General features: G+C 43.0%; 1 protein-coding gene across 1 annotated transcript in view; it reads left to right on the top strand.

The window, feature by feature from the left end:
• The window catches only part of CARD11 (caspase recruitment domain family member 11), a 52,903-nt gene that overhangs the window by 32,451 nt on the left and 7,529 nt on the right, over nucleotides 1–12,923 (top strand). The window contains exons 16-22 of the mRNA XM_042438776.1: nucleotides 623–749; nucleotides 3,249–3,489; nucleotides 4,468–4,564; nucleotides 5,487–5,582; nucleotides 6,676–6,808; nucleotides 7,613–7,792; nucleotides 10,382–10,506. Coding sequence (XP_042294710.1) covers nucleotides 623–749; nucleotides 3,249–3,489; nucleotides 4,468–4,564; nucleotides 5,487–5,582; nucleotides 6,676–6,808; nucleotides 7,613–7,792; nucleotides 10,382–10,506 — 999 coding nt within the window. The remainder of the gene's footprint in view (nucleotides 1–622; nucleotides 750–3,248; nucleotides 3,490–4,467; nucleotides 4,565–5,486; nucleotides 5,583–6,675; nucleotides 6,809–7,612; nucleotides 7,793–10,381; nucleotides 10,507–12,923) is intronic.

The raw sequence follows: 12,923 nt of genomic DNA, 5'->3' as shown, positions 1-12,923 counted from the left end.
AGGAGTGGATCTTCAGAAACATCTGCAGAGAATCCATCGTCTGCATAATGTTCATGCATCATGGGAATTGTAGTCCAGCAACATTTACAGGGCCACAGGTTGACCACTTCTGTCTTGTATCTTTCATCCGGGGTTGTCATTCTGTTCCAGAAAGGTTGGTTGCATGAGTACCAGAGTTCAATTCTACACATATCTACTCACAAGTAAGGACTTTTCAAGTGGGCTTTGTTGCCATTTGTCACGTCCTGGTTTGCGAAATGCTCATATCGAGCAAGTGCGAGCATGGCACCCGCCTCGTTTCCTTAAGGCTAGGCTTTCCTCAAATCCCTGTCACTGCCTTTATGAGACAGACTTGCATTCCACAACAGGAGCTATCAATCTGTCCGTTGCTGTGATTTTATAGCCAAGAGCCTGTGAGCAGCCCAAAGAGAGAACGAGAAACAGAGAGAGACAGGGAGGGAGAGGGCAAGAAAGAAAGCGAGATTATCAATTTATCTATTGCATCCTCGGTGCTGCAAAAGACTAAGACAGGTTGATTGTTCCAGATTGATGTTAACTACACAGCTTCATAAGTGGAATAATTGCCTCATAGGAGAGAATAATGCTGCTTTCATATCTCCAGGTGGAGGGATGCATCAAAGGGGAACACACAATCCTACCCTTGGATGCTTGCACAAAGGAAGAAGTGCACTGGATAATTCAGAAGTGTAGTGGACCAGTAACGCTGCACTGTAAATTGAACCACGAAGGTAAGGGGGATGACAAACGGCTCGCCACCAACGGTTTAGACAAAGGTGTACATTTATGAACCAGATCAAGGGACAGTAATCCAGAATCTTCTACTGTGCCTTCATTCCTGCCTTCCCGTTCTCTTCGTCAACAGGAAATATTGGGGAACACAACTAAAAAATTCTTACAGGGTTTTTGGTGGGTTTTGGGGGGTTTGTGGCCATGTTCTAGAAGAGTTTATTCCTGACGTTTCGCCAGCATCTGTGGATGGCATCTTCAGAGAACCCACAAAAACTATGGATGCTGGCCATGAAAGCCTTCGACTTCACAATTCTTAGGGATTTGATCAGTGACTCCCAAAGTCATGATTTTGTGACTTATCCCCTCTGATTTCCAAATAAGAGCTTAGAAAGTTAAGAAAGACGTTTAGAAAGAAAGCTGTCCTGGGGGATTCTGGGAGTTGTAGTCCAAAAAGGTTTGGAGCATGAAGTCTCAGATCGTATGGGCCGACAATTATGTTTGGGGCGTATATACAGTCAGACTACCATATCCACAGATTCCTTATCTATGGAGTCAACCACCCATGGTTTGGAAATATTAAACAATATATATACATTCCAAATGGCAAACCCTGATTATATATATGGGCACCCATTTGTATGTCAATGTATTTAATGAGACTTGAGCATCCACAGATTTTGGTATCCATGGGGTATCCTGGAACCAAACCCCATTGGATACCAAGGGTCCACTGTACCTAGCCTCTAAAAAGGGATGGATATGGGATCACCATATCCATCTCTTATTTAGACTCTGCATCTTAAATAAATTGCTTTAGTTTAAAGAGACATAGAAATGCCACGCACGTCCCTGCCATCCCTGGAATCCGAACAATTGGCACATTGCAGGGCGTGCTTTAAATAATACTTGCAAAACCACATTTCTGCACTGAATATGTGCTTGCTCTTCCTAAGTACCTGGGTCAAGGAGATTCAGAAAAGTTGACTTTCTCCCTGGAAAAGGATTCTTTGCCTCTCCTCTGCCCCCTTGGCTTCTTTCATGTTTTCAAACATAAAAATGAATGCTGCACTTGGCAGGAGCAAAAAGTAAGATACGGATTGTGCAAGGTGCCAATTAGAGTTAATTATGAAATGATTGAGCTGTCCTTTATGCTAAGCCAAAAAGGAAAAAGGAAAAGAAAGACATCCTAATGCACTCTAAAAGGATGATGCAAAGGTTTGGGTGATTTTTATCGCTACCTGTGTCCTTTTGCGGAGAGCATTTGTGTGAGCAGATACCCGAAAAGGGGGTCATTTTACTTCTTCTTTATGAGGGGCTCTTTTTCTTGAGTAAATGCTCAACATCTGCTGGATAGATTTCTCACTGTCTTCCTGGAGCTAAATTCAAAGAAGGCAGTCTAAAGATAGAGGCCGCAGCTTAAGGGCAGAGCACCTGTTTTCTTGTATGAGGTCTTACATCTGAGCCCTGGCATTTGCAGGTTTTTCTATTTTTTAATGAATTAGAAAGCAAAGGATTAGGAAAGTAAAAGAGAAATTTTCTCCATCTGAGATCTTGAAGAAAATGTCATCAATGTTACCATTGATAAGTGAAGACATTTTTATTCAGGAAGGCCTGTGAATTTTAATTGATGTTGCAGTCATGCGTGTGAAGTCATGTGTTCTGTTTTAAATGCACACACACACATATATTACTGTTACTCTATTTTAAACTTTTGTAAAATGAGATTTTTAAACAAATCTTGTTTTAAGTTACTATAATCTGCCTTGGATATACAGGTTGAGTCTCCCTTATTTGAAATGCTTCCGATCAGAAGTGTTTTGGATTTGGGGAGGTTTTAGAATATTTGCATATATACATAATGAAGGTTTGAGTTCTGGATCAACCTGTAGCAGCTTCCTCTGGCCCAAATTCTAAATCTAACCCTATTGAATCAAATGGGAATGTGGTTGGTCGACATTTATGGTGATATCCTTCCATTTAATTGTCCTGCTGTAATTGAGAGGAGTAATTGGATGGATTCAGGTCTCTGTTTCTAATGATAGAAAAAGAGCAACTGAAGAATAAGGAAGATAAATCTCCCCCCCCCCCCCGCCAGAGATGCAGCATCTTCCACTATTTGCCATGTACTCTGGTTCACATGCTGAGCATTGCTCCTTTGGGGAGTGTGATGGAAGACCCCTGACTAGAAGGCATCTTTGGACAAAGCATGAGGAGTGTTATAGTTGGCTTGTTGGCCACCATTGAATGGTAGCCAAGAGCTGAAAATCCAGGGTTACAACTAGGTCCCAAGGACATGGACCAAGTTGTAGATATGAGAGCCAGGAAGCCATGCTGAGGGTCAGATCCAGGAAAGAGGCCAGTTCTGACTGTGTTTCCCATTGAGCCAACAAGATGAGCACATGTCAGTATGTTAACACTAGACCAAACTGAACTTGGGATAGGACAGGATCCTAAGTTTATACAGTCGATGGTTATAAATGGGGTTCTTTCCACTGCAGGATATAGGAAACTGCTGGCTGAAATTGAAGAAGGACTGGTCACATCAGGAGACTCTTTCTACATCCGCCTGAATCTGAGCATCTCCAGCCAGCTGGACTGCTGCTCCCTCTCGGTGAAATGCGATGAGATCCTGCATGTCCTTGACACCATGCACCATGGGAAGTGTGAGTGGCTTTGCGCTAGAGTTGACCCCTTCACTGACAAGGATTTGGAAACAGGGACCATCCCCAATGGCAGCAGGTGAGCAAAGTGGGAAGCTCCACGTCCCCAGAAGCTACCAAGCCAAGTGTGCTTGATGCATGAATGTCTGTTGTATATATAAAGTAGAGATACTGTAGTGTATGGCTTGAGTGTTGGAGTAGGACTCCAAGAGACCAGGGTTCAAATCCCCATTCAGCCATAGAATCCCTCTGTATGATCTTGGATCAAGTCATACTCTCTCAGCCACACAGGAAAGCCATGGCAAAGCCTCTCCAAACAAACATTGCCTAGAAAACCTTATCTCAGAGTCACCATAAATCAGAAACAATTTGAAGCAGTCCAACAACAACGTTAAGCAGAGTGCAATAAGGCTAGTGCAATGTGAGGAATTACTCATGATGCTGTTGTAAGAGACAAAGAAAACTTGCATTGATTGTCTCAGGAAATCCATCTTGGAATAGGAAAGGAGATAAGACAAAAGAATTTGACCGATACAGGAGACCCTTGGTATCCAACCACCAGGGATACCAAAATCTGTGGATGCTCAAGTTCCATTATATACAATGGGTTAGTAAAATGGTGTACCTTATATAAAATGGCAAAATCAAAGTTTGCTTTTTGGATTTTTTAAATACATAATTTAAATCAAACCAAAATATTACATTTGTACCTCAAAGTTCAGGAGGGAGCAGGAAGGGAGGGTTGATCCTGCAGACGGAAGTGCAATGACTCCAAAAGTTTGGAGTTGGGGGGAAAACACTGGGAAATATGTAAGCTTATCATGGGTAAAGAAAGGATGAATGTGCACACCCTGAGCATCGATTACTCCCCTGAGCTCCTTTAGCTTTCTGAGAAGAGAAAAAATATTGAATGTCTCCAGCCTAAACAATTAGGAGACAATGATGTGCAGTCAAGACTTTTTTTCCGTTACTGGAGTCCTTCATGCTCCTATATTTCCTTGATTTACTCAATGGTTGATGCCCTGAGTTGTACAGACTTCCAAATGCTCATTTCTAGAGCCCAACAGCTCCTCCTAGTGAAGTTGCAGCGGCTGATGAACAAAGGGAACAAGGATGAGCTGGACAGTTCGTATGGTACGCTCCGATCGCCCCGGGTAAGTAGTGCCTTTCAGATCCGTAGATGTACCTAAAGATCCGTGTCTCTTTTGCCAGTCGCTCCTCCTCTTCACATTGTGCACCACTGTTCTGTCCCCTTCACAAGGTCTATGTTCCTTAGCCTGATAGGTAGACTGTAGAGATCACATGTGAATATTAAGATTTCTGCTCTGTCTTCCCAATAAATTTCCTCACACAAAAAAATTGGAAATGCTATTCACAGTTTGGAATTTGTTGCTGCGCATTGCTATCAAGTCAACTTAGATATATAGGGACCTTACAAATCAGAGGCCTCTGAATTTTGCTGCTCTCAACAGCCCTGTTAAGGTCTTGCAAACTCAGGGCTGTGGGTTTGCAATGCCTTAGAGCAGGTGAAGAACTGATGCAGCCCTTAGATCAGTGGCAGAACAGCTGCTTCATACGAAGCAGTCTCCGTGTTCAGTGCTTAGTAATGGTAGTTAGTAGTAGTAGTAGTATCTCTATTTTTGACATACAGTTAAAACACTTCAGCATCGTTCCATATAATCAGAGGAAGTAGACAGTCTCTGAAAGCTTCTCTTCCTTCTTTCTCTCAAAATATCACATTGATATTCCAGACTAACACAACCAATAACCCCTTAATGTGAGCAATGCTAGGACAAAGCTGGCTCTCACATCCGTGTGATTGGAGAAAATACTCTGGATTTTAGCCTGAATGTGGGGGGAAATGCTATCTAAGGCACTGAACCTATTTTGAGAGTAAGGTTTAATATCTTGGATAGTAGCACCTTTAAACCCAGAGCAGATTCATTGCTTCACCAACATGGAAGCCACCAGCCCTAACTCTGTGGTTGATTCTGCTCCGATCTCCCACCAAAGCTGCATTTGGCAAGTTTGCATGTTTGTCTCCTGAAATATGTTTATTGGTGCCTTTTCTACCAGAATACACTGCAACCGGAAGAACATACTCCTCCAGGTGACTCTAAAACCAGTCCTCGTCTTTCCCGAGCCAGTTTCCTTTTGGGGCAGATTCTACAGGTAAAAATAAAAATCACACTGAGACATCAAAACGTTACCTTTTATTATCAAGCGCTGGTTTGGCTGGCTTTCCAGGGCATTAGCAGCAGCTTGAAGCTCACTTCGCAAGTCCTGTTTCTCCCCCGTCGGTGCCAACCGCAGGGTTTATCAGAGCTGTGGAAAGCTCTTCTGAGAAAGCAATGAAGCCAAATTTTGTCTGTTAAAAAATGGCAAGCTGGTTGAAAATATATGGCACCAGGGGCCTCAAACTGATAACTCTGACAGTGGGATGCAGGTGTTTGGATGTTCTGCACTGCTGTTGTGCCACTTACCCAAAGAAATCTTTGTGGGTCGGTTATTTGCTGTATTTTAGCTCCACCACAGTGCCTGGTTACAGGATGGTGTTGCATATTATTATTATTATTATTATTATTATTATTATTATTATTATTATTATTAGCTACCAGCTTAGCAGAGGCCGGCATAGGTTCATGACTTTGGAAAGCCCACTAAAATCCAGAATGAAATTTAGAGTGTATTTACCCTTTAGAAAATCAGAAGAACCTATTGACTGGAACAACTGTTTGACAGTGGAATAAACTGCTTCAGAGGATGATGGGCTCTCCATCTTCAGAGGTTGGATTTCAGGAATGCTGTAGTCATGTATTCCTGCATGGCAAGGGGTTGGATTAGAATTGGTCCCTTCCAAGTCTATTGTTCTACCTCCACTCCTAAGACTATGGAAGCCATCTGAATACTGCCAGCCATCGCAATGTGCACTAGCATCCCACTGGGTTATCTAAAGTGCTTTCCTTCTTGTCATGGTGCATTGGGGGTCTGACCACAGATTTCTGTGTCCAGAGTGAGTCAGGTCACAGTCCAGCCAAAGTCGCATGGTCTTGGGCAAGCAAAGTTCAGGTTCAGAAAGCAGCAGTTGGAAGAGCTCAGAAGGTGCATGACACAAAGAAAGTCAGAGGTTGTCAAGTCAGGGCTGCAGTTGTGTAGTGGAAGGACTCAGGGGTTTCAGCCTTCTTGGATGCAGTCTCATGGGTTGCTCTGCTTGGAAGGTTCTAGTCTTGAAGCTCTCCTTGACCAGGCCCTTGTCTGCTCTCAGTTTGTCAGCAGGTCAGAAAACAAGTACAAGCGCATGAACAGCAACGAACGAGTCCGCATTGTCACCTCAAAAGACACTCGTGCCAGATCAGAGGTGCAGCCAGTGACCAAGGCCTTGCTGGACAGATTTGAAGGTACAGGGAGGATGGTGCATCATCCCACAGTCTGCTTCAGAAGGGTTCAGAAAAAAAGATCCATGGATAGCAGTGTTCATCTTGGATATTTGTGAATAATTGTCATCCAGGGCAGTGGGTGGACTGTATTGGCCTCAGTCCTCTTGTTAGTCCCAACTGACCCATCGAATCAATGGGAATGTAGAAAGGTGACATCTCCATGTTGTTCAGAGGATCTGCTTTAGTTGGAGGTTGGCCATAAGATTCAGGCCATTCTAAACAAATAGCAACTGGTTGTGTCTAATACTTTTATGTCCAGAAAAATGATCTGAAGATGAAGACCAAGGACTGTGGGGTGGCTGAGGCTGGAGCAAGTGTGAACTGTTTCGATAGCATCTCTAATTCTGCCCATGCTTATCCCAGGTCCATTCATCCATCTTGGCTGCTGCCACACTGCAGGATTAATGCAGCTTTAACTGGCATGGCTCCACACTATGGGATCCTGGGATTTGTAGTTTGTTGGGGGCACCAGAGCTCTCTAGCAGAGGAGGCTGAATATCTCACAAAACTACAAATCCCAGAATTCCATAGCATGGGTATGGAAAACCATCACTAAACTTCTCAAAACAACCTTTGCCCAATTCTTACTTATTGATGGCATGCAGATATTGGTTTTCTGGAGAAGTCAACATTTGCCACCATATAACTGTTTCTTGGTATGAGGAAATTATGCCTTTGTTGAAAGGTGGCCTTCCTTGCACAGCCAGAATTGGGGAAGAGGGTTGCATTTCTAGCCTGTAAATGCTCATTATGTCTTCCCCGCAGAGTTTGATTCAGTCAGCGAGATCAATAAGAGTTTCAGCTTGGTCCCTTATAGCTCAGTGCGCCCCATCCATTGCAACCATCGGCGCCCCGTCCTCTTCTGCCCCACGATGCTCTCCAAGACCTTCATTCAGAAGCTGCTCAATTCTGGAGGGGCCCTGGAATTCAATCTGTGCAAACCAGGTAAATCTCGCCACCCTGAATTCAACATCCCCTAAATGCCAACCTCCCCTGTCCCAAAAGAACTCAAAAAGGGCAGGAAGAGCATTGAGAGAGTTCAGATCGAGTCTCTGTTATCCAAAATACTTGGGACTAGAAGTGCTTTGGATGTTGAAAATTGAGGGGGGGGGGTTGGAATATTTTCATATACATAATGAGAAATCTTGGAGATGGGACTCAAGTCTAAACATGAAATTCATTTACATATCACATATACATGATAGGAGAGCCAGTGTGACGTAGTGGTTTGGGTGTTGGACTATGACTCCGCAGACCAGGGTTCAATTCCTGGCTTAGCCATGAAACCCATTGGGTGACCTTAGACAAGTCACACACTCTCGGCTTCAGGGAAAGGCAATGGCAAACCTCCTCTGAACAAATCTTGCCAAGAAAACCCTATGATAGCTTCGCCTTAGGGTCGCCATAAGTTGGGAATGACTTGAAGGCACACAACAACACAATAACAAGTCCCAAGCAGAATGCCATCCACCTTTCCTAAGCTCCAGCCCAGGAATTGCAAATTCCAGTGGCTTATTAAATAAAATCATGCTAACTGGAAGAATCTGACAGCTGTAGGGGAAAAAAAGAGTAACTTTCCCAAGCCCTGGTTAGTACTTCGATGGTAGATTGCCAGGGAATACCAGGGAATACCAGGGAATACCAAGGAGTACCAAGTACTAAAGGCTACATTTCAGTGGAAGGTAGTGGCAAACCACCTCTGACTTACCTAAGAAAACCCTATGAAATTCACTGGGTCACCTTAATGGTGCATATTTCTCCATGCTAAGAGATAGAATAGTGCTAATGGGTCTCATGCTGGGAATAAGTGCAGGCGCTGGCTATTATCCCTGTGCTTTCTTTATGGGCTCCCCAAAAGCACGCTGCTTCCGGAGGACAAAACTATTGTTGGCTGGATGCAACAGCAAGGCCCTTCCTCCGTTATTATGCTCTTTTATGCATATCCAATTTTAGGCGTTGCAGATGATCTTGCGCACTTCATTGTCGAAATACAGTCTTTCAGAGGAGCCTGACACTGCAACACAGGCTGGCAATTACACAGACGTCAGTTATTCTCCCATCTTGGCACTTCATATGTTGTTTCTTGAAATAGGTCATGCTCAAGTTCACCAGATTTAACTAGCTTGAGGATAAACACGCTGCCAGCTCTGTTCCCTGCCAGTTAAAGCCCGGGGATTGTAAATCTGAGGATAATAACTATAACAATCATTTCTTCTACACCTTTTATGCTCTCCGTCCTATTCATCCTACTCAGTCCCATCCCTCCCCTCCACACACAAGCCAATTCTCCAATGATTTCCAAAGCGGAGGCTTTGAATCGGGTCGGATTAGAGTCCAGTGCCAAGATCTAGGAATATGGCCACCCAGATATACTGCTTCATTAGGACTAGTGCGATGCAGCGGCTGGACTGCTAGTTTGGGATCACAAATCAATGAATTCAAGTGGCAAGAAAAGAAGTTCCATCTTAGCTTTAAGGGGGAAATAATGTAAGAGGTTTGAGAGGTGAATAGACTACCTTAAAAGGGTGGTGGACCCTCCATCCTTGGAGGTCTTTCAAGCAGAAGTTAGCTGGGTGTCTTTCACAGAAGTTGTGTATTCCTGCATGGCAGCCCTTGTGGTCTCTTCCAATTCTAAGATTCTATTATTCTATGGGATCTGGGCATTGGCTACCTACTATACAGGGTTGTCATGAAACTGGAACACCATACAAAATTTCATAGAAGTGAAGCATGCACATGTGCCATGCAAACGTGGCATACTACAAATCATGGCAACATGGGTAAGCGTCCGTCTCAGACATCGGACATCTCAGACACAGTGCCATTGTCTTTAAGGACTTGCGTAGGGCTTTGCGATGTTTGTAAGAACGGTTGCTGTGCTTATTGGGGAAATTAAGATAAAGTATGGTTGTGTATGTTATGTGTAGCATTATATATAATGGGGTAAGTGATTTTTTAGGAGTAATAAACAATAATAATAATAATGTTTTATTTATGTGCTGCCTTTCCTGTAGGATCAAGTAGCAAAAGCATGGGATGCTGAGGGAGATTAGTGATTGGCTCAATGTTTGTATGGGATAAAAAAAAGCCTGGTGTATCTCATGAATCTATTAAAATCTGGAAGAATTAAAAGAATGCCGTGCCTTGAAATTTTATAACCCTAATCTTATATCATGGAGCCAGTGTGGGGTAGTGCTTTAAATGCTGGACTAGGACACTGGAAAACCAGGGTTCAAATCCCTCCTTGATCATAGAAACCTATTGGTTAGTTTCTAGAAACCTTGGCCAAGTCACATACTCTCAGCCTCAGAGGAGACAAAACAAATCCTCTCTGAACAAATTCTGCCAGGAAGGTTGCCATAAGTCAGAAATGACTTGAAGGCACACAACAACAATAACGCTGAGTCTTTTTTAACTGTACGTGGAACTTCTGTTTAATAAATTATTCATATATTATGCATCTATGCCTTTGGAAATATTACAATGGTGCTGCTGGAGCGGCTGAGATTTTTCTTTTCTGCCTTCTTTTCCCAGACATCATAACAAAGGAGGAATTCTTGAGGAGGCACAAGAAAGAAACAATCATATACTCCCGAGAAAGGAATCCGCACACCTACGAATGTATCTTCCCTGCAAATATTGAGGCTGTTGCTGCCAAGGTAACTGGGGTCATGCTGCCTAGATCTTTGGTCAATGCAAAGAACCCACCTTTGAGAAAACACTAAAGTTTATTGCCAGTGCTTTTGATTCCCAGCGAACGGTTGTAGAGACAGAGCTGCTGGGCTCCATTCTCCTTTGGCCAATAGAGAACCCAAACATGTAAGGCTGGCTTTTGCAGTTTGGGCTTTAATTTCAAACCATACAAGCAGAACATTAGATGAGAGAAATGGGAATTTCTGTTTTTGCAAATCTTTGCAATTCTCCAGGCTTGGAGTCATCTCCTTTCTAGTGGCTTCCTTTTTCGCTTCATACAGAACCATGTTTGGGGAATGCGATATCTTATTATTATACAAGAGGTATCATTCTTTCCCAGGTAAATACTGCCACTAACTTTTCTTCCGAATGGAGAGATATCTGATCTTTGATATTACATTGTAATCATGGTACTGTTTTTAATTATGTATCTTATTATCGTTAGCCATGTTGAGAGCCTTTTTGGTGAAAAGGCAAAGTATAATAAATGAATAAAGAATCTTTTTTCTTCCCAGTCCTTCTGGCTTTCTTGCAAATGGCCCCATCCCTCTGCTTCCATTGCCTTTTGTGATGTTGCATGGCCCATCTTAAAGATGGATAATTTTCCTTGAGTTCTTCAAGTTGTTCCTCCATTTCATTCCCTTGCGGGTGGGAAACTGTTTGGGTTTTATATAGATATAGATATCCAAAGAGGTTTATCTGAGCTGTAGAAAGAGACAGTGATGTGCAGAACAAAGATGATGAAGTCAAGCCCAAACAGATGGCACGAGATGCAGGATGCTTGTTATGCAGCAGGGAAAAGACAAGTAGAAGAAGTTTTTTCCCCCTTTGAAAAGTAATTACAGAACAAGTTCCATTTGAACCAACAAAGTTCAATTACGTGCTTATGTTTTGCACATGCTTCCTTCATTTTGACATAATCCCCATCTTTAGATCAGTTAATTCTCTTTCAGGAAGGAGGCCATTATGGCGAATTAACGAACAAATGCAGTAGGCAGGGGAAAGAATTTATTTGCTCAGTTGACTCTGCATCAGGTGGCTAGATTCTGGGCTAAGAATGTCTTATTGATCAGGTTAGTTTGATGATGCTTTATGGGTTGTATGTTTCTAGTGCCCTTCAGAGGTGTTGGCCTACAAAGCTGAATGCCAGGCTGACTGGAAAGAGGGTAAATGTAGTAGCAAATTTCAGCTGCAGCTTATTGGATCATTAGCTGTTGATGCAACATTTCAGCAATGAGTTTCTTAACTATAATTGTTCGGCAAGCTCAGAGGGCTTCTAGGGCCACAGAAAAGAACCTGAGGGGCACATCTATCTCACAGGTCACCCCTTCCCTGACCCTGGTCTACAGCCACCATTGTCATATAAACTGCATAAACTGCAAATTACGATATTATTTGTTGTTGTTAACTGCCCTCAAGTCGATCTCGACCCATGGCAACTCTGCGGATGAGACATCTCCAAGACCCTCTCTCATACATTGTTCTGCTCAACTCCTACAAACTCATACTCAAAGAGATTGCTTGAACAGAGTCCATCCATCATGCATGCAGTCTTCTTCTCTTTCTACTTCCCTCTACCTTTCCTAGCATTACTGTTTTTTCCATCGATTCATGCCTTGCCGTGATGTGTCCAAAGTACGACATTATATTATAAAATTATAAAATTTATATTATAAAGTATAATCATTTATATTATAAAATGTAATAATTCCTGATTGGGTTAAAGAACGCTGGCTTAGGCCAGAAAAAAGCAACCAATGCCCCTCCAAAATGCACCCCTCCAGATGTTAGGTTTATAATTCCAGCTATCCCTGACCATTGGCAATGCTGGCTGGAACCGATGTTGAAGCTGGACTCCTGACATTCAGAGATGCTAAAGTCTCCATTAGTCCATTAATTACTGTAGTGCACCTTTTCATTGTTAGGCGACATCTGTCAATAGGCTCTCAGTCTCTGCTATTCCATTACTACCTTCATTCCATAGGTCCCTTCCACTGTGGTTTTGTTTCTCAGGCAGGACACAGGCCATGATTTTGCTCCTCTCCTGTCCTTTTTGCAATGATTGCAGCCGCCAACACCTTCCTGAATCCGGTTGCTGCATGCACATTGACACATCAGTTGGCATTGGGAGGTTGTCCGCAGTTGCAGTCGTTCATTCTCCCCTTCATCCCAAAAGGCAGTTTTTGACAGTGTGGAAAACAGACCATGCAACCATGGATCGCCAAAGCACATTGGTGGGGAAAGTGTGACAACAATTGATGTTGTATAGTGGAGGAGTGACAGTTACAGGCAAGGCTACATTTGGAAACTGAGGGAAAGGACAGAAGGGGCAAGACCTTGGGGGAGATTTAAAGAGAAGGACAAAACATATACCTGTGATGTC

Source organism: Sceloporus undulatus, chromosome 8, assembly GCF_019175285.1.
Source record: "Sceloporus undulatus isolate JIND9_A2432 ecotype Alabama chromosome 8, SceUnd_v1.1, whole genome shotgun sequence".
Lineage (NCBI taxonomy): Eukaryota > Metazoa > Chordata > Lepidosauria > Squamata > Phrynosomatidae > Sceloporus > Sceloporus undulatus.
The sequence above is the reverse complement of the archived record's forward strand: the minus strand, read 5'-3'. Positions and strand labels throughout refer to the sequence as shown.